Source organism: Barbus barbus (genome assembly GCF_936440315.1).
Source record: "Barbus barbus genome assembly, chromosome: 33".
Lineage (NCBI taxonomy): Eukaryota > Metazoa > Chordata > Actinopteri > Cypriniformes > Cyprinidae > Barbus > Barbus barbus.
Genome location: NC_136761.1, coordinates 21,578,270 through 21,595,732, shown reverse-complemented (window position 1 = coordinate 21,595,732; position 17,463 = coordinate 21,578,270). Strand labels below are relative to the sequence as shown.

General features: G+C 38.1%; 1 protein-coding gene across 4 annotated transcripts in view; it reads right to left on the bottom strand.

Moving 5' to 3' along the window:
- LOC306853572 (disks large homolog 3-like) overlaps positions 1 to 17,463 on the bottom strand; it is a gene marked incomplete at its 5' end in the record, with an annotated part of 86,489 nt that overhangs the window by 49,533 nt on the left and 19,493 nt on the right. For 3 of the 4 annotated variants that reach the window (XM_079391079.1, XM_079391081.1, XM_079391078.1), the window contains one exon: positions 14,793 to 15,152. The exons of the other annotated variant lie outside the window; for it this stretch is intronic. In XM_079391079.1, coding sequence (XP_079247205.1) covers positions 14,793 to 15,152 — 360 coding nt within the window. Of the gene's footprint in view, positions 1 to 14,792; positions 15,153 to 17,463 lie in introns of those variants that run through there. 4 annotated transcript variants of the gene reach the window in all.

Genomic DNA, 17,463 nt, shown 5'->3' with positions numbered 1-17,463 from the left:
CTCAGACATTACTGTCTCTGTAAGCTTTTCCTGCGAGCAGCTCAGGCCACCTGAAGGCAGCACAGAGTTGAGCACAGACACAGTTGGCACCGGAGCAGCGCCGGGGTCACAGAGAACGCAGTAAAATCCTTTGAGAGCTGTGTTAAAACAACAAACACAGATGACAAAGGGCAACTCTGACTCCATGATCTCTACATTTTTCCAAGTCATGACTATGGGATCAGGGCTACATCCCTGTACTCCATCCCGCCCACATCGCTCCATTCACTTCATGTGCCTGCCTTCAGTTTGGCTGACCAATTTGTGTAGGTGTCGAAAGTGAAGAATTACAGTAAGTAGGACAACGGCAAGAACGACAGCAGAAAAACAAGTGCTGTGCCACTACTTTCTGTGCGCAATTATGAATACATTCATGAGGACGTTTATCCATATGCTAGTGTATTTACTGCCAAATAGCAGTGAAAAGAGGCTTTGTTTTAAATGTTTGTATCACATCAGGAATTGCCAAAACAATCTGCCTCCCACAGAGAGGCCAGATTTGCAGTCTCTTTTGCACACCTTGGACAGGAGACAGAGAATAACTGAACCCCCATAGTGAAGATCTCCAGTGTGATCGGAGTGACCGTCACTGACTTTCACATTTTTATCACGCCCACTGATCTGAGGACACACAGACCGTTCGCAATCAAAAGTGGAGGAACTGTTCGTACGATGCATTGAGAATATTATTCAGTCCATCAGAGAGGTGACGTGGGCCGGGTGTTATGGTTAGGTAAAAGGAAAGTATATACTGACTTCTAATATCAGCCTATTTCACACATGTAGAGACACAATTTTATTTTGTTCAGAGCCATTTACAGTATTCACCATCTATTTCTGTTATGTAATAACCTGGTCCATATGGAGAAAGCACAAAACTGAGCAGAAAGCTTTGCAAATTTCCACAGAATTGGAACATCTGACATTCACACATTTCCACACAAACTCCCTTGTGTATTAGTTTTTAAATATTTTGTTTCTGCTTTAACATGTTTAATGGCTGCATATCACAAAATAAAATCAGCACAGAAAATTCCAAAAAATTAATAAATAAATAAATATATAAATAAATCCATCTTGCCTGGCAATAAAAATATAAAAGTCCTTATTTTATTAATTTGTCAAGATACTATGCAAACTGATGTACAGTCACAGATATATAGAGTATTTTAATTCAACTGTATTTTAGAGTCAGAACTACCCATTTTATAGAACATGCATTTCCTTTCAAATATTTGGAGTCAACAAATAGAAGAGGTCGTACCGCCAAACACTCGTCCAAAAGTCCAGTATAGGCCAATAATATAAGGTGCGTAGATCCAAAAAATACAAAAGGTATAAAGACGAAGGAGATCCACACTCATCCAAATTTAGCCCACTCATTGGAAATTTTGCTTATTGTATATAAAAACTGATTCTAAGAACTCATGAGATTTTTATTGGTATATATGTCTATGTATACTTTTTTGATACAGTTGTATATGGATCATGTTGGATGATTTGTAAATGTATTTGTTGTATTTGGATATATGTATTTTTTGAATCTTTGTGATATTAAGTGTATTACGGTAATACATGTTTTAATGAGCGCAGGTGTTTGCTTGGTAGCACATGGCACTGAGGAAGAGTTAATACCCGAAAACGTTTTGCACTTTTTTGCTCTATATGGTGACCTCTGAATGATAAATTATATAAGCCTTTTGGGCTAAATTTGGATGAGTGCGGATTTCCTTCATCTTTAAATATTTGGAGTCAGCAAGATTTTTCATTTTTTAATCTTTAAAAGAAATTAATATTCAGCACGGATGGATTGAATTGATCAAAAATCCCAATAAAGACTTTTATAACATTACAAAACATTTCTTTCAAATAAATTATGCTCTTTTGAACTTTTTATTTATCAAAGAATCTTGAAAAAAAATAAAATCCCAGTTTCCCCAAAAATATTAAGAAGCATGACATTGATAATAATAAGAAATGTTTCTTGAGCAGCAATCAACATATAATTATTTTTGAATGATCATGCGACACTGAATACTGGAGTAATGCATAAAATCAGATTAAATCGTAAAATTTCATTATTGTTTTTACTGCATTTCTGATCAAATAATGCAGCTTTGGTGAGCATATCTTGCAAAAAAAATAAAAAAATCTCAGTTTTTTGAATAGCGTATTAAGCAGACCTATTTATTCAACTTTCAACCAAGTAAGCAAGGCTCACACAAAAAACACTCAAATAAAGCCAATCAAAACGGCGAAGGATTTATGATTTGAAAGGAATGACATTATGAAGATGACTAGAAACGTATTATTACAGTAAATCATGAAAGATGGGATTCTGTCTGTCATTAGTGAACAATAAAAAACAATCTCCACAGAGATCAAATACCTCAAAAGACCAATCAAACACAATCAGACTAAATTCTACATGTGCACCCAGGTCACTTGTTCAACAGATCCAATGTCAATTCAAGCTAACAACTCTCGTACGTTGTTCAAAGACTTTTTACTTGGGTTTGAGCTTTATTTAATAACTCATAAACCAAAAGTAATTACATAAATGACTCTTGCTCATTACTCCATATTCTCAGTGGACGGTTTGACGAGAGAATGCTCAGATGATGTAAATTGTATTTAGTGCTGTCAAGCAATCAGCCTTTTTAAACAGACACATGCTGGGAGGTTCATACATTCCCCATAATTCATGACATTAATCACCTTTCCTTACACTGAACAGTCATAGAAAATGCAAAGTGCTGCTCTTTTACAGGGTTGTGTCGGGAGGTTCAAAATGTCACGGCGGCCTCACGTCCCCTGAGGTTAAAGCATTAAAAATTTGGCATGCTGTCACTGCTTCAGCGAGGAATGTTCTGTGAATGACCACACACAGTCAGCCCAACACCAATGGCAAAAGTGATATTAGAGTGTTCATGGTAAGCAGACCTCTACTGTGTCATTCTCTCAGGTTCAAACGCTGGCCCTCGCCATCACGAGCTCTGCAGCGATTCTGATGAGCATATGCAGTGCTTGGATTTGGCTGATTATATAATTGGAATTTTAATGTGGAATATTAATCCACTGAGGGCCCACATTCAGTTTTATAAGCTGGCTGATCAGGATCTACTAGAGCGACTCCAGCAGCCTATTCAAAGCGCGGCGACTCTCTGTGTTACACAAGCCACACACTCCTGTAAGCCAGTATACTAAAATAGTGCAAACTCACAATATAGTGGCATTCCCAAATATTATTATGGGGGTTAATATGCAACGAGATTATCCTGCAGTACACTAAAGAGCTTACGTAAGCGTTCATGAATGTACGTATGCGTTTTTGTGAGTGGAGGTCAGGTTTTACCATTATTGTGGGGACATTAAAATAATAAACCTAAAATCACCTACATTTTTGGGAGTCGCCAAGTGCTCCCACAAAGAAAACGGCTTAGTAAATGTACTGAAATAATGTCACAAATAATTCTAGCTGATATCAGATTTCACGTAATAAATAGCAGATATTAAAATGCTACAATACCTAGTATAAATATATATATTTTATAATGTACTACAAAGTGAAAAATTAATATTAATTTTGAGATTTACTAAAGATTTTATGTAACAGTATTACATTATTATCATTTTTAAATAGGCCTATTTCAATTTAATGAAAATGTTAAATGCAGTCTTTAACTGATTATTAAATGAAGGTCATCTAAATGTCAAAAATCAATATCACTGCCATGCTAAATGATGTTTAGTTCAAATACTTATTATATTTAAAATGTATAACAATCAATCATGCTATATTAATCAAACAAGATTAATATAACATCAGCGCTAATAGAGCAAAGAATGCTTTAAGAATTGCTTTAATGGGTGCTTTCTTTTTGTTTTGTTTTCACTCTTCTGTTTCCCAGTACAGCCACACTGTCACGAAGTTGCGATGACTAATATCAAATAATAAAGCTTTTTAGGTCTGCAAGACAAAAATACAGCAGAAGCATCTAGTGTGTGTTTTAGCATCTCAGCTTCTTGCCAACATGTCACAAGTTTCTGTGGGTTTTGCAAGCAGACTGTTAGATATATACATGCATGTTAAATACTGTAGTATTGAAATAATTTAAGGTTGATAATTTAAATTAAATGAATTAATTTGAAATGCTGTGATTTTAAATTAACTGTAGTAATGTCCCAAACTGACGGTAATGGATCACGAATAAAAAGAATAATAAAAAAAACAATCAGATCAAGCATTTCCTTGAAAGTACATTGGCAATCAACCTGCATGCACCTATATCAACACTCTACCTTTAGCTCTTGCTGAGCTGTAAATGAATTAAGACAACCCCTCCGTAAAACTCAAGTGTTAAATCAAACACAGAAGCGCTGCCTGCAAACCATGTAACGGCGGGCCGATAATCCAGCACGTTATCTGTACTGGCTCGGCACAACCCTCTTCTATCTGTGGCCTGAGGCAGCTGGGACTCTCAGATATCAGGGATGTTCTGCTTGATTCGTATCTCTCTGGAGAGGAAGCGTGAGTGAGCAAGTCTGTGTGCGAGTGGATATATACATGCAAACCATTATTACTCCATCCAGCCAATGTCCAATGAAGCTAATGCAATGTGTTAGAAAAGCGTAACAGCTTTAACCTCTAGAGGGCCAAAGATCTGATTAAAAAACTGGATTACATTAGTGTGCCCTGACATGAGTCACTATGGGATGCATGTAGCCTGAACACTCCCAATTTGAGAGCCGAATAAGGCAAGGTGGAATAAACGCTGCATATGAAAATTGAATTAGTGATACTTAATAATAACATTAATAGTGATATTCACAAAGGAGGAACACAGAACCAGTAACCCTACGTAATTAAACTTTGATGCGTAACTCGTCCCACACGCTTGCGCTACAGACATAAATGATGCTTCAAATCACGCAGCTTGATGATGAGAGATGTGCTATTTACTAAGTGATACATTTTTCAAAACAATCCTCGACCTCTGATAAAATGGATTTAAAGAATCCCCCAAATCTCCAGAGTGAAGGAGGACATTGTCTCAGAAAATTTTCAAATCTAGCTACTTTACATAACGATTAACATTACATACATACTACCAAACTTTGATATATTTTCATATCCATTTATATCGATCTAAGTATACGATGTTTGATAGTGATTTATCAAAGTTGCCAAAGAGATACATACATACCATCTCATATATATTATATAAAATCTCTCTTTTTACAATATGTATTTGTATCAACTACAGACAAAACAAAGGTTCTGTGCTGATTTTAAAGGTGCAAGAGTGATGGTGTAATTACAGCTGCTTTTTATGCACATCCTTTTAGGGAGAAACAGAGACCGACAACACTTAACTGCTTTAGCAAACAGTGTTAAAGCAATGTGCATAAAGGTTCTCTGAAAAAAGATGCCATTTTGGAGGCTGTGAAGAAACTTTTGAGGGGAAAAGGGATGAGAACAAGATGGTTAAAACACTACGAAAATTGGAAACGTCCAGAAAATGGCTGAAGGGCTACTTAGATAATGCAGCAATGAGAGATGACACACAGAGCATCTCTGCATGCAAGAAACGCTCTTTACTCGCAGTCTCATACAAACATTATCTGGGTGGGATGAAAAAGCTGATAAATTTGCATACAAATCAGCAGTTTTTCTATTTTTAAAAGCCTCACTTAATGCAATAAACATATTTTTATATGACCATTGAAAAAAATCAGGTGCTAAATAACATTTTTAAGTTGGGAAATTACATGCATACATTTCACATTATATTTCTATAGTCAATATAAAGTGAAATACTGCTTTCCACAATTTTTCAGTGAAGTAGTTAAGATATAAACTAGGGTGCATTTCTAGTTGCATTTGCTGTAGATTTGTATTCCAGTTAATGCTGTCACTCCAAATAACCTGACAGCATTTGTGCCAAATACATTTTGTGAAAGTATTTCAGCTTGTTTTAAAAACAAATTGTCAAATGTTAAAAGTGGAAAGCTGTAACTGCAAGCTATTTCAATGTGATAGCCTTAAATGTAGATTTTATGAGTGTGGCTCCCAAAACAACACACAAAGTTCAACAATCAATTCAACCTTACAGTTGGGCCTGCCTATGCTAAAAAGATAACAACATTTTTGTAACACATTTGAATGTTTTCTTTAATTACTATACCTTTAAACAGTCGGTATACAGTAAGTCTCACAACACTGCACAGCAATGGTTCTCGACTCATTTCAATATAAATAATCAAACGGTCAGCAATAATCAAAAATGACTCACTGTTTATCGAGTGAGAATAAATCTTATCGATTAGTAGTGATTCATGAATCTTTCATTCACAAATTTTCACAAATTGGACATCAAGGGTCACACTGTGCAGAGTTACTCTAAAGATAATGATAAAGATAAAGGGGAAGTCGTGGCCTAATGGTTAGAGAATTGGACTCGTAATCGAAAGGTTGCGGGTTCGAGTCCCCGGCCGGCAGGGATTGTAGGTGGGGGGAGTGAATGTCCAACGCTCTCTCCACCCTCAATACCACGACTGAGGTGCCCTTGAGCAAGGCACCGAACCCCCAACTGCTCCCCGGGCGCCGCAGCATAAATGGCTGCCCACTGCTCCGGGTGTGTGTTCACGGTGTGTGTGTGTGTGTGTGTGTGTGTGTGTGCATTTGTTCACTACTCACTGCTGTGTGTGTGCACTTGGATGGGTTAAATGCAGAGCACCAATTTCGAGTATGGGTCACGACTTAAAAGACTTAAATAATTATTAACTGATACCTCATCACTAAATGAAACCTGATAAAAGAACATTTCGGCACACAAATATTTTTCCCATCTGTCATTTGTCAATCATTTCCCACATTGTAATTTATTGCTGTAATTTTACTCACTGGTCGGAGCCTCAGCACAAGGTATGTTACACTACATCCCTTGAAATTAATGAAAGGCAATGAACACAAGCAATTCTGTGCATAGAATATTCTAGGTCTGCAATCGCTGTACGCTCACAAGTGAGTCCACAGCAGAGGTAAAAGCCAAAAAGTTCTAAAATTACGAGCACTGGAAAGCTCAAAAGCTCTGTTAACAGCACCCACAGACTCCCACAACACACAGAGAGAGTCAGAGGCTCGTGGATCAGCACTCTCCAGTTATTGATTGTGATGCATGCAGATTCTGTGATCTCGTGTGGGAGTTTTAACGCCGGCCGGCGCAAAATGCAGCCACTGATATTTGAAGCATCACACAGGGAGAGGGGAAGAGTAACGGCACAAAAGAGGGAATGACTGTGCAAGCTCTCTAAAAATAGGCTCTAAAATTCATTGGGATGTTAGGATCTTAAACTGAAGCAGCAGGGAGGGCTTTGTGACAATGCTACAATAGCAAGCGACGCTTGTGCCGTGGCTCTCGGTGGCATGTGTACATGTCTGCCTTCCTTGTCAGCATGGTGGATGCATCCAGAACTGAATAAGATGAGTAAGCTGACCGCTATTCTTCTGTTTTCCAGGACAGCAAAAACAAGAAATGAAACAAAGCAGGTGAGCAAACAAATAAACAGCCCTCTCGACTCCCCACCCCACGTGTGGCACAGAGCGGAGCAGGGAATCTGCGTTCCAACAGGGCCGCCAGCTGAGAGCATATGGCTGACAGGTCAATGGCCATGAGCAATACAGTCACTCACATTAACACCCACACAAATGTATTTATATGGGGAAAATATCACAATGTTTAAAGCTCACGCAGTGGGTTAGTGCACAGAAACATCCTGCTGCAGGTCAACGGATGACTGGAATCTTAATAACGTGCTTCGTTTTTCATTACGAGATCCAAAGATTAACAGACAAGCAATTTCTTCAACTCTACAAATGTCATAAACAAACTTAGGGCTCGACAACAAGAGTGGCCTGATGGCTAGGGGACAACATGAGACCAGCTGACAGAACCGTCGCTTTCCCTTCTCAGGTCAGTGCTGCGTTGGCACTACTTCTTTTGTTTGTTGATCATATTCATGTACTTTTTAGTCTTGCAATCTTGCGCAATTGGTTTTCTGTGATGTATTGAACACTCTGTTGTACATTCTGCCCATTTAAATAAGAATAATCTACACAAATGAGGATATATTGAAATATTTTACACTGCTTGCCACAGTGCATTTGTGAAATGGAAAGCTGCATCATTTTTAATTCCATTTATTCCAAAGTAAAAACCTAGAAAATTATTTGGTCTTAAAAAAAGAATAGTTAATAATTTGTGGTGGGGCAAAAATATTGATGGAAATTATTTCAAACCTTACATAATACCAAAACATCTTACATAATAACAAAACTAACACGCACTCTTGAGTACAAGACCACAACATGTGATTTTTGTTTCTTTGTCACAATATTCAGATAACACAACAGACATTTTTATTATCATTTCCTCAACAGTGGTTTCTTTCACTGGAAGGATAGATAATAGAATAACAGGCAAGCAGCCAAAGATATAAAATGAATGGCCATCAGAAGTGGGATTGTTTAAGAACATACAAGTTCTATGCATATATGCCAGACTTCATCACAGATCAAACCAAACATCTATCACACCGCAAGTCCACTAGTTTCCATAAAAACAGTCAACTATCTCTTTAAAGTTTTCTCAGGGACACATCTTTACCCTCTTTCAGTGTATAAAAGCCAACTCTAAAAGTATGCATAAATATTGCAGTGTGCCCTCTCCTCTGTTTTATAGTGCATTTGCAGTGATTATCTATGCGCTCCTCCATCGTTTTTTTATAGGCTGAGTACATTTTGTTTTAAGAACAGGTTTATGAAGGCTTGCGTGCGTGTGTGTGTGTGTGTGTGTGTGTGTGTGTGCGTGTGTTTGTGTGTGGGGCAAATATTTTTGAGTAGGATGATAGATTGATGGATTGCATTCAGTATCCTTGAGCCTTCTGACAACTGATACTTAATCAGCAGTGAGAAGGCCGAGAAACAACGCACTCTAACAATCACTTACTGAGCAAATGTGGTAGGTTTTTCAGCCTTGTAGATCTCTAGATCAATAACATAATGCTGTAAATGAAATGAACTATAGGATGTGGTCATCTTCCTGGCCAGGCCAGCTGCTTCAATAGCTGCATATGTGTGTGTAGAGTAGGATACTGTGATATAGTGAGAAGATAATATCACTGATCAGTGCATGCACAATGTAGTAAAAAATCATTTTGTGAAGTTCTGCGTGTCAAGGTAACTGTAGCGTCAGCAAATAAAAATGCTGTCATGAAGATGCAAGATCCTGTCTGTAAAATGTCACTGAATTCAGCTTTCTCTCTCGGGCAGCAGGATTTCTAGCCTTCTTGTCGCTATGGCAACACCTAAAGTTAATTGGGTACCTATGCAGTGTTGGGTACAATCAAACACTGTTCTCCTCAAGATCATGTTTCCATTTGAAGGAACACACTTTGAGTATGAATTGTGGCACGTCTTAGTTATCTCATTTACCAAATGTCCTATACTATACAGTAAAAGCATATGACAATGTCAATAATTGTCAGTGCCAAGAATGTTTTGATGAATGTTGCACAATGGAATTTGCCTCATCTTTGTACATATCAACAAAATTAACAATATTTAATGCACTAGGCCTATACTGTATCTTTTCCTAATAATTGCAAAGTAAAATTTAGAATATTTTCCGATGAGATGCGTACAATAGAATAGAATAAAACAGAATCTACCTTACATTAATGGGATTTACAAACATGATATTTAAGATTTATTGAGATAAATAAATAAATATAATAAAAAATAATAACAAAAATAAATACTTCAAAAATAAAAAAATATAAAATAAACACAAAATATAAGAGCACAAAATCTATATATTAATATATATTACACATCTATTTTCTCATTTAATCTTGTAGTATTTTGTCTTCACATATGTGGCCATAAATTCTCAGTTCTCCAGAAGGACATATATTGGTTTTGGTGGAAAGAGGAGTGTCTCGCGGGACCAACCCTAAACTGGTCTCGTCTGGAATGGATGAGGTAAGCCTTATCTTCCTCCACAACATAACCCCCATCCCATTTCCTTTCTGCAACCCAAAACCCCACATTACAAATGAAAATCCAATTTGTTAAAATCTCTCACAAACCCAGCCTCTTCTCAGATGAATACATTACTGTCTATGCTGATGTCTCAAGCTCGCAATCCATCCGTAAGCGCTCACATATGCTAGCCCTGCTCCTGATTTATGACATGCATAATCAACTGAGGAACTTGGCTTACTGCTGAGATCACAAGAGCACAGAATATCACCTCTGATATAGCAGGGTGCACCATTAATGAGATGCTTTATAAAAATAAAAAAAAGCTGAATGTATTCCTTGCATTCTCTTGCACTGAATACACTGTGATGCCAGGCTTCATACTAATGAATGCAAATACTTGATCAAGATATATTTCTCATATTGGCTACACTGGGCATCTGCAAGAGGAACCATTAAGACGTTGCATCGCACGTAACCTAAAATGGATAAATGTGATTCTTAAGATGTGCCGTTAATCTTTTTTGTGGATAATCTGTTTTGATGGAAATGTAGTTACATTAAAAACTTAAAAAGGGTTCTTATTCTACCTTCAAAGATTCTTAATTTCTATATTGCTGTTTGAAGAAAGTCCTTAGACATGAAGCTAATGGTCATGTCATGCAGTAGTTTAAGTAATATATAAACAAATTTACCGTCCGCTCTCATAACCTCCCAGTTGCAACTGTCCAGGATACTGGATAAAGGTGTTTTTGATGGCATATGGCAACAGTTATGCTGACAAGAGCTTCTACACAATGCACTGGTCATTTAACTTACTAATCTTACAAATAAAATTTAAATTTATTGATGTATTTATAAAAACATCATATATGGCAGCACATGACAATGATGCTCCACACCAAATCATTCGGCTAAATCTTTTTTTAAAGGTTTTAAATAATAATTTTTACAAAAAATTCAATGTTTGTCTTTATAGAATGCACTATGTGAAAAAAAAATATTCTACATAATATAATAAAATGTGAGTAGCATTTTATACAGTGTCCATATTACCAAATTACACAGTACCCAAGTTAGGACAATTACAACAGGGCTAACAAAAACAATGTGTCATTTGCTCCAGGAAATAATTACATATTAAATGCCTGTTGCTTATTAATATTATTCACTGCTTCACTCATGAAATGACGCAAGTGTAAGAGCTATTAAATATCCATTTTTAATTCTTCAATTAATATTTTATCGAATAAAATACTGAATGTAGTAGACACAAGAAATATGCTATGCTTGCTTTACTGATGAATATAAATGTTTTATAGTTCCCCTGCTATGTAATAGGCAGCATTTAACATGATTTATTTGTTAAGTTTCAAATCTCGGGAGGACTGAGGAAGATAATGATCTATGAATCATCTATAGTAATGGTTGATCTTATGAATGAGACAATGAGAAGCTAAAAAACAGCATCCATTTGTCTTTCTAATTGTAATGCAGCCAGAACACATACTGTCACATATATTTCAACACCATTTCAACCTGGTCCATATGTTTGCATCTAAAAGGATGAGTTAACAAAAAAAACATCCTTCTTGATATGATGCAGACGCTTCATCTCTAAGATGGAGGCTGTCTGTATCGCAGCTGGGGGTAAGAGCCGAGGACATCTGAGGAGTAAAGCCTCTCTTAAAATCTGCTCCTTCATTCCCACAGATTTCTTCAAATACACTTCAACATATGTGATGCACGCAGCTCCTGAGCACACATACACTGACAGACAGGCGACCGAGCAGGATGTGGAGTATAATTTAGCATATAGCCCCATCGAGAAGTTAATATTAATATAAAGAAATCACAAAAACTCAACTGAAAAGCATCCAGCACTAGCAAGAACAGTACATATGCATCACCTCTAGATATCTTCATTTACTTACAACAGGCACATATATCAAAAAAGTATAATATTCTGTCAAAATTCGAACATCTTGTGTTAAATGATGTAAGGGGCATTTGTTATTTAACACTAATCATAACAATGAGATTGTGCCATAAAGCTCAAGAGCACAAAATGATAAATTGGTGCCTGGAGGAAACTGACGGTTCATTCTGAAGATACCTAGTCCTTTCACACACATCCCTTACTTTGACGAAGAAATGTTCTTGTCCTCCAACAGCTGACCATGTCTTTTGAGACTACCTCATCAAATATCTACTGAATTAATGCAGAGAATAATCTTGAAACCCTATTAGTATTTATTGGTCAGATTGTGTATGATTCACCACTGCACATTGTTTTTCTAACATTTTAGACGACTCTTTCCTAATCATCCTTTTCCATTCTGTTAACATTAACTTTTCACAATCCAATCAAACTCAGATTAATAAAATTAAGTATAGATAAAAAAAAGTCTTGTCCTACATTTTTTCTCATTCAGTATCCAGTTTCACACATCAGAAATACATCAAATGAGTTGTGAAAACTGGTTCTATGTTCATTTTAAAACCAATGAACAAATTATGAATATACAATATTGCTTTAAAGTCGAACTGTGTTGTTTTTTTAACATTTAAATACATTCTCCATACATACAAACGCTCCTATTAAAGGAAAAAACTAAACACTGTAGTGCTTTCAACATTAGGGGAAGGATCTGTTTTGGTTTCCCAATGGGGAATGTTAAAAACAGTTATTTTCTGTTTGGTGTTGCTGGTGGTGCAGAAACCCCACACACTTCACCAACGCAGAGCTGAAGCGATGGGGTGATGCAATTTGGCCACAATAACATAGTGGGAGAAAACCGATCTTTTGATTTGCCACAAAACGAACGAGAATCTTCTACATGATTTCACCCGGATGAATATAAAATATTCTGCAGATACGAATGTGTTTATATATAATACACACTGAGAGTGCTAGAAAGCAATAAATGTGGCCTTACAGAAAGTCGGGGGCAAACGCTAACACACAAATTCACAGCTTCTCTCTCAAAGCGTCTCCTCTTGCAGCTCCACCAACTGCCTTCTCTTATGTAACCCACTCTGTTTCCTCAACCAGCCTGTCTTTATTGGCTGATTTCTCTCTTTTCCACATTGGCACTATCACCTCTATTACCACCACTTTCCTGTGCCGTTTTGGTGATTGCCACCCCCCATCAATGAGGAACGTTTTCCCCCTTTTTACTGCTCAACCCTCATTCTAAGCCGAAATGCATTCAAATTTTCCCCAGAAGCGATAGCCTTGGCAAATGAAACACATCCACAAGGCCTTCAAAAGATAAGTAAAGCCTCTTTAATAATCTTGACAGGCAACAGCCTGGCCAGAGGAGGAGAAACCAGCCAGATGATCCATGGTCTCCTCCTCACATACGAGAAGCTTTAATAGTGTCATTGTCCTATATACCTCTGTTAAACAATTTCCTTCTCATTAATTAAACATACACTCCATCAATATGCCCGAGGAGTGCTCGTGCCTATCAGGTATTGCATTTGGCGCACGGGAGAAGATATATGCTTGATTTATTTCACATCTCTATACGCCATACATCAAAACGAGAAGGAAATGATCGCAGAAATAGAGAATAAACAGGAAATGTCACATCTTAAGGGTTCATTTATTCGGTTTATAGCAAATGCTGCCAAGAACACATGCATAATTCATGATTAAAACAAAAGCGAATGAGTGAAAAACCGCACTGCTTTTGACTGATGCCTCTCCCATCCTCTGAACGGAGGCAGAATTAGTCAGCTCCTTGCTCACGCCTTCCCTCCCTGCGCTTGGTGAAATTTCACCCTCGCTGCCACCGAGATCTCACCCTCCATTTTCTCTGCGTCTCCGCTGCTCTCTCTGCGTTCTCTCTCCCTCGGCCATGCACAAATACCAATAAGAACCTGTGCACTCACACACACCCCCACACCGTAGACATGCATGCACACTGAAGGCACAGAGCATGCATGCAGGCTCGTTCTCACACGAGAGCCTGCTTCCTCCATTTTATACATTCAGACAGACCCTTCCCCCATCCCTGCTGCCACTTACACACACACACCTCACTTAATTACAGCTTCTGCTCCCTGGTTCGGTTTGAATATGAGGTTAAAATGCAGCTAGAACAGTCACAGACAAAAAGTGTATATTATACTTCAAAAGACGCGTCGGCTCTCAATGAGCGACTTGAACAGCTGACTGGAAACGAATGAGAAACGTCCACACACACATACATAAAACATCCACACCTTCACCACACAAATCTAGAATCCGTTACTTGCTGGATATTAGATTTGATCATGTGTTTTGCCTGGTCAGCAGTGTTGGCAGGTCACTGCCATCCTTGAATTAAATTGGCGGAGCTACATGCACTTGTTGCGTGGTCACAGCGGCCCTGTCAATCCTTGTCAGATGAGGGTTTAGATAAGTATGTACGTAGGGGATTGATGAAACCATAAAGCACTGAAGGAGCAGTAAATACATGAAGATTAAACTCCTTCTCTGCAAGAATCAATCTTGACGAGCATACTGTAAGATTACAGCACATGCAGTATGAAAGGATCAACATTGGATGAATCCCTTGAAAAAACGATGCATCTTCTAGCAGCTACAGGGGAGCTTTCTGATTCTGCTCAGTTTCAACCTAGCGAGCACATATACACCGACTGCCTACCGCCTGCTGCCTACTCTCAATGCCCCCAGCGGCACAGAAACGGCATTTACCTGGTCGTACCAGTCCCGGTTGGAACAGGTGCACTCGGGCCACCATCCTCCTTGCCCTCCTGAGTTGTTACCGTTCACCTTGGGGCCGCCCTTGGATTGACTCTTGGGGTTGGGGCCTCCAGGACCCCCAGCTGACATCATTTTCCCTTTACTTCTTCCCAATGTACCCCCTCCACCCATTCCCCCTCCTCCGCCTGAGGTTTGGGGCGGTAAAGTCTGGCCGCCTCCATAGCCAGCCGGGTATCCGTAGGGTTCGGGCTGCCAGTCTCCATATGCCGGGGCGTCCATCCTGCGCAGGGCGGCCATGCGGGTCACTTCATAGCATTCTGGGCACTTGCAGCAGTGGTGATGTTTGTGCATGCTGGCTAGTTCACACGGTGCGGCGTTCTCTGTCTCTTTCTCACTCACTGCTGCTGCTGCCTGCTCAGATCAAACGCAGCGCGCAGTGCAGCTCGGCTCACGGAACGGCAGCAGGAATCTTCACCAACCCTGTTATCCTCCTCTTTGTTCCTCCCGATCGAGAAAAAGATGAGACGAGGAGGTAGCAACAGGGCGATGAAAAATAGAAAAAGCTTGGTGGTCTTCCTCCGGTCGATGCAAAAGGTTTGGAAATATAATAAAAATAGTGTGTATGATCTCGGAATCAGAGACCAGCCCCGATGGTAGAGTTCTCTTCTTGCTTCTGTTGGTTCACAGTGATACGTATATAAATTCATAGATATATATATTCATTTGTTTATATATGTATATATTTACACACACACAAATACATATAAAAATATTGATATAAACAGACAAGCACAAATAAAGTTATATACAGGTATATATGTATACATATATATATATATATATTTCTATAAATATTGATATGCGTGTGTACAAATATATATATATATATATATATATATATATATATATATATATAAACAATTTCTATATATATAAATTATATCCGTGATCAAATCTTCCTCTGTATGTCTCTGCTTGCCAGATTTCTTCCTTCTGCGTTTCCTCCTGCTTTGGGAAGCGTTTTCTTGCCGTCTTTCTCTCACTCTTTTCCCAGCCTGCAGAGAGGAGCTGAGCACTGGATTGACTCTCAGCCTGCTTGCCCTAGATGTGGATTATACGGAGGGATGCAAGCAAGCGAGAGAGAGGGAGAGAGAGAGAGAGAGGGAGAGGGAGAGAGAGAGAGAGAGAGAGAGGGAGGGAGAGAGAGAGAGAGAGAGAGAGGGAGGGAGAGAGAGAGAGGGAGATGCGTAGCAGCATCCCTCCAGCACCTCAGCCCTGACAGCCACAGCCAATCAACTCACAGCACAGCCATCAGCAGCAGCACCAACACAGGACTGACTGCTTCAGTGACTGCTCTTAAAGGGCCAGCGCACCTGAAAATCAGCCAGCACACAGAGCTCGAATGGAGACGCAGCTCCACGGCTTCACTGTAAGAAAGACTGAAGACCTGCCTTGAGGGTTTATACTGGAGACGGGCTACATAAGGGGCTGATGGTTGACCAATGTTTTAATTTGTGAATTAGGTTCAATTGTTAATTTACTTTAGAATAAAATAAACCATACACTTTGGACACTACAAACTAGCAATGAAAATGTGTAAAATGCTTGACGATAAACTCCAAGAAATACTGCGCTACATCAAAAACCAAAAAATATTTGTCTTCAAAGAATAAAACATGAATGAAAATAACATTTGATATAATTTTGCAGACCTATAGCTTTCAACTGCTAGCTGTCTCACAGTTATGTTCTGTCAAAACACATTTGTATTCTTAAATGAATATAGCCAAAAGGAATGATCGGAGAAAATCTGCTCCACATTTTTAAAGTGAGACTGTTCTCTGCAATATTTCCTGTTAGTTTTCTACTAACATCTTTTTATATATAATTGTCAGCACTTTCCCTGCTTATTTATGGGACAACGCTTCGCTGCCAAACACAGAATTTTCCAGGTTTCCATGTTTTCACTGTTATACACTCAAGGATGCTATTATGCATCACCTGAATGAGTCCAGAATGTACTGATCACAAACACAGATGATGAAGATGCAGAAACAAGTGAACTCGTATGTAACAACAATAAACAACATATAATAAACAGCATATAAATAAAAACTGCCTGATGTTACCGAGTGAAATGTCAGTCCAGGAAGTGGTGATGGACTGTGCAAGCAATCTACTACATCTTTGCTTTGATCATCATACTGAATATGATCCAGATGTAGTATTTGATAAAAACGCGATTTTCTCAGCTTTTTGCTCAAAATGTTGCATTTTTATGAAACTTACTAACATTTGACTGCTGATAAAAAAGAATGCTTGAAGATAGAATAAAATGGATTTGTTTTTGTTTAAAAGTAGAGGCTATGTTCTTGTATGTTGGTGTACTGTATGTTCAGATATTCATACAACAAAATATTTTGGGGACCATGACATTTTAGGGAAATGATCAGAAATTCTGGTGGTGGCTGGCAAGTTTTTTTCAAAAACGCTTGTGGGGATTGTCTTTAATGTAGCCTATAGTCATTTGGATGTTAATTTTAAAAGTAAAAATGGCTGCTTTAAAATATTTCATTTAAATCAGATATTAATAATGTTAATTAAATTAATTGTTCTTTAATCAGAATGTGTATTTACAATAAAGTAAGAAATAGTCACTGTA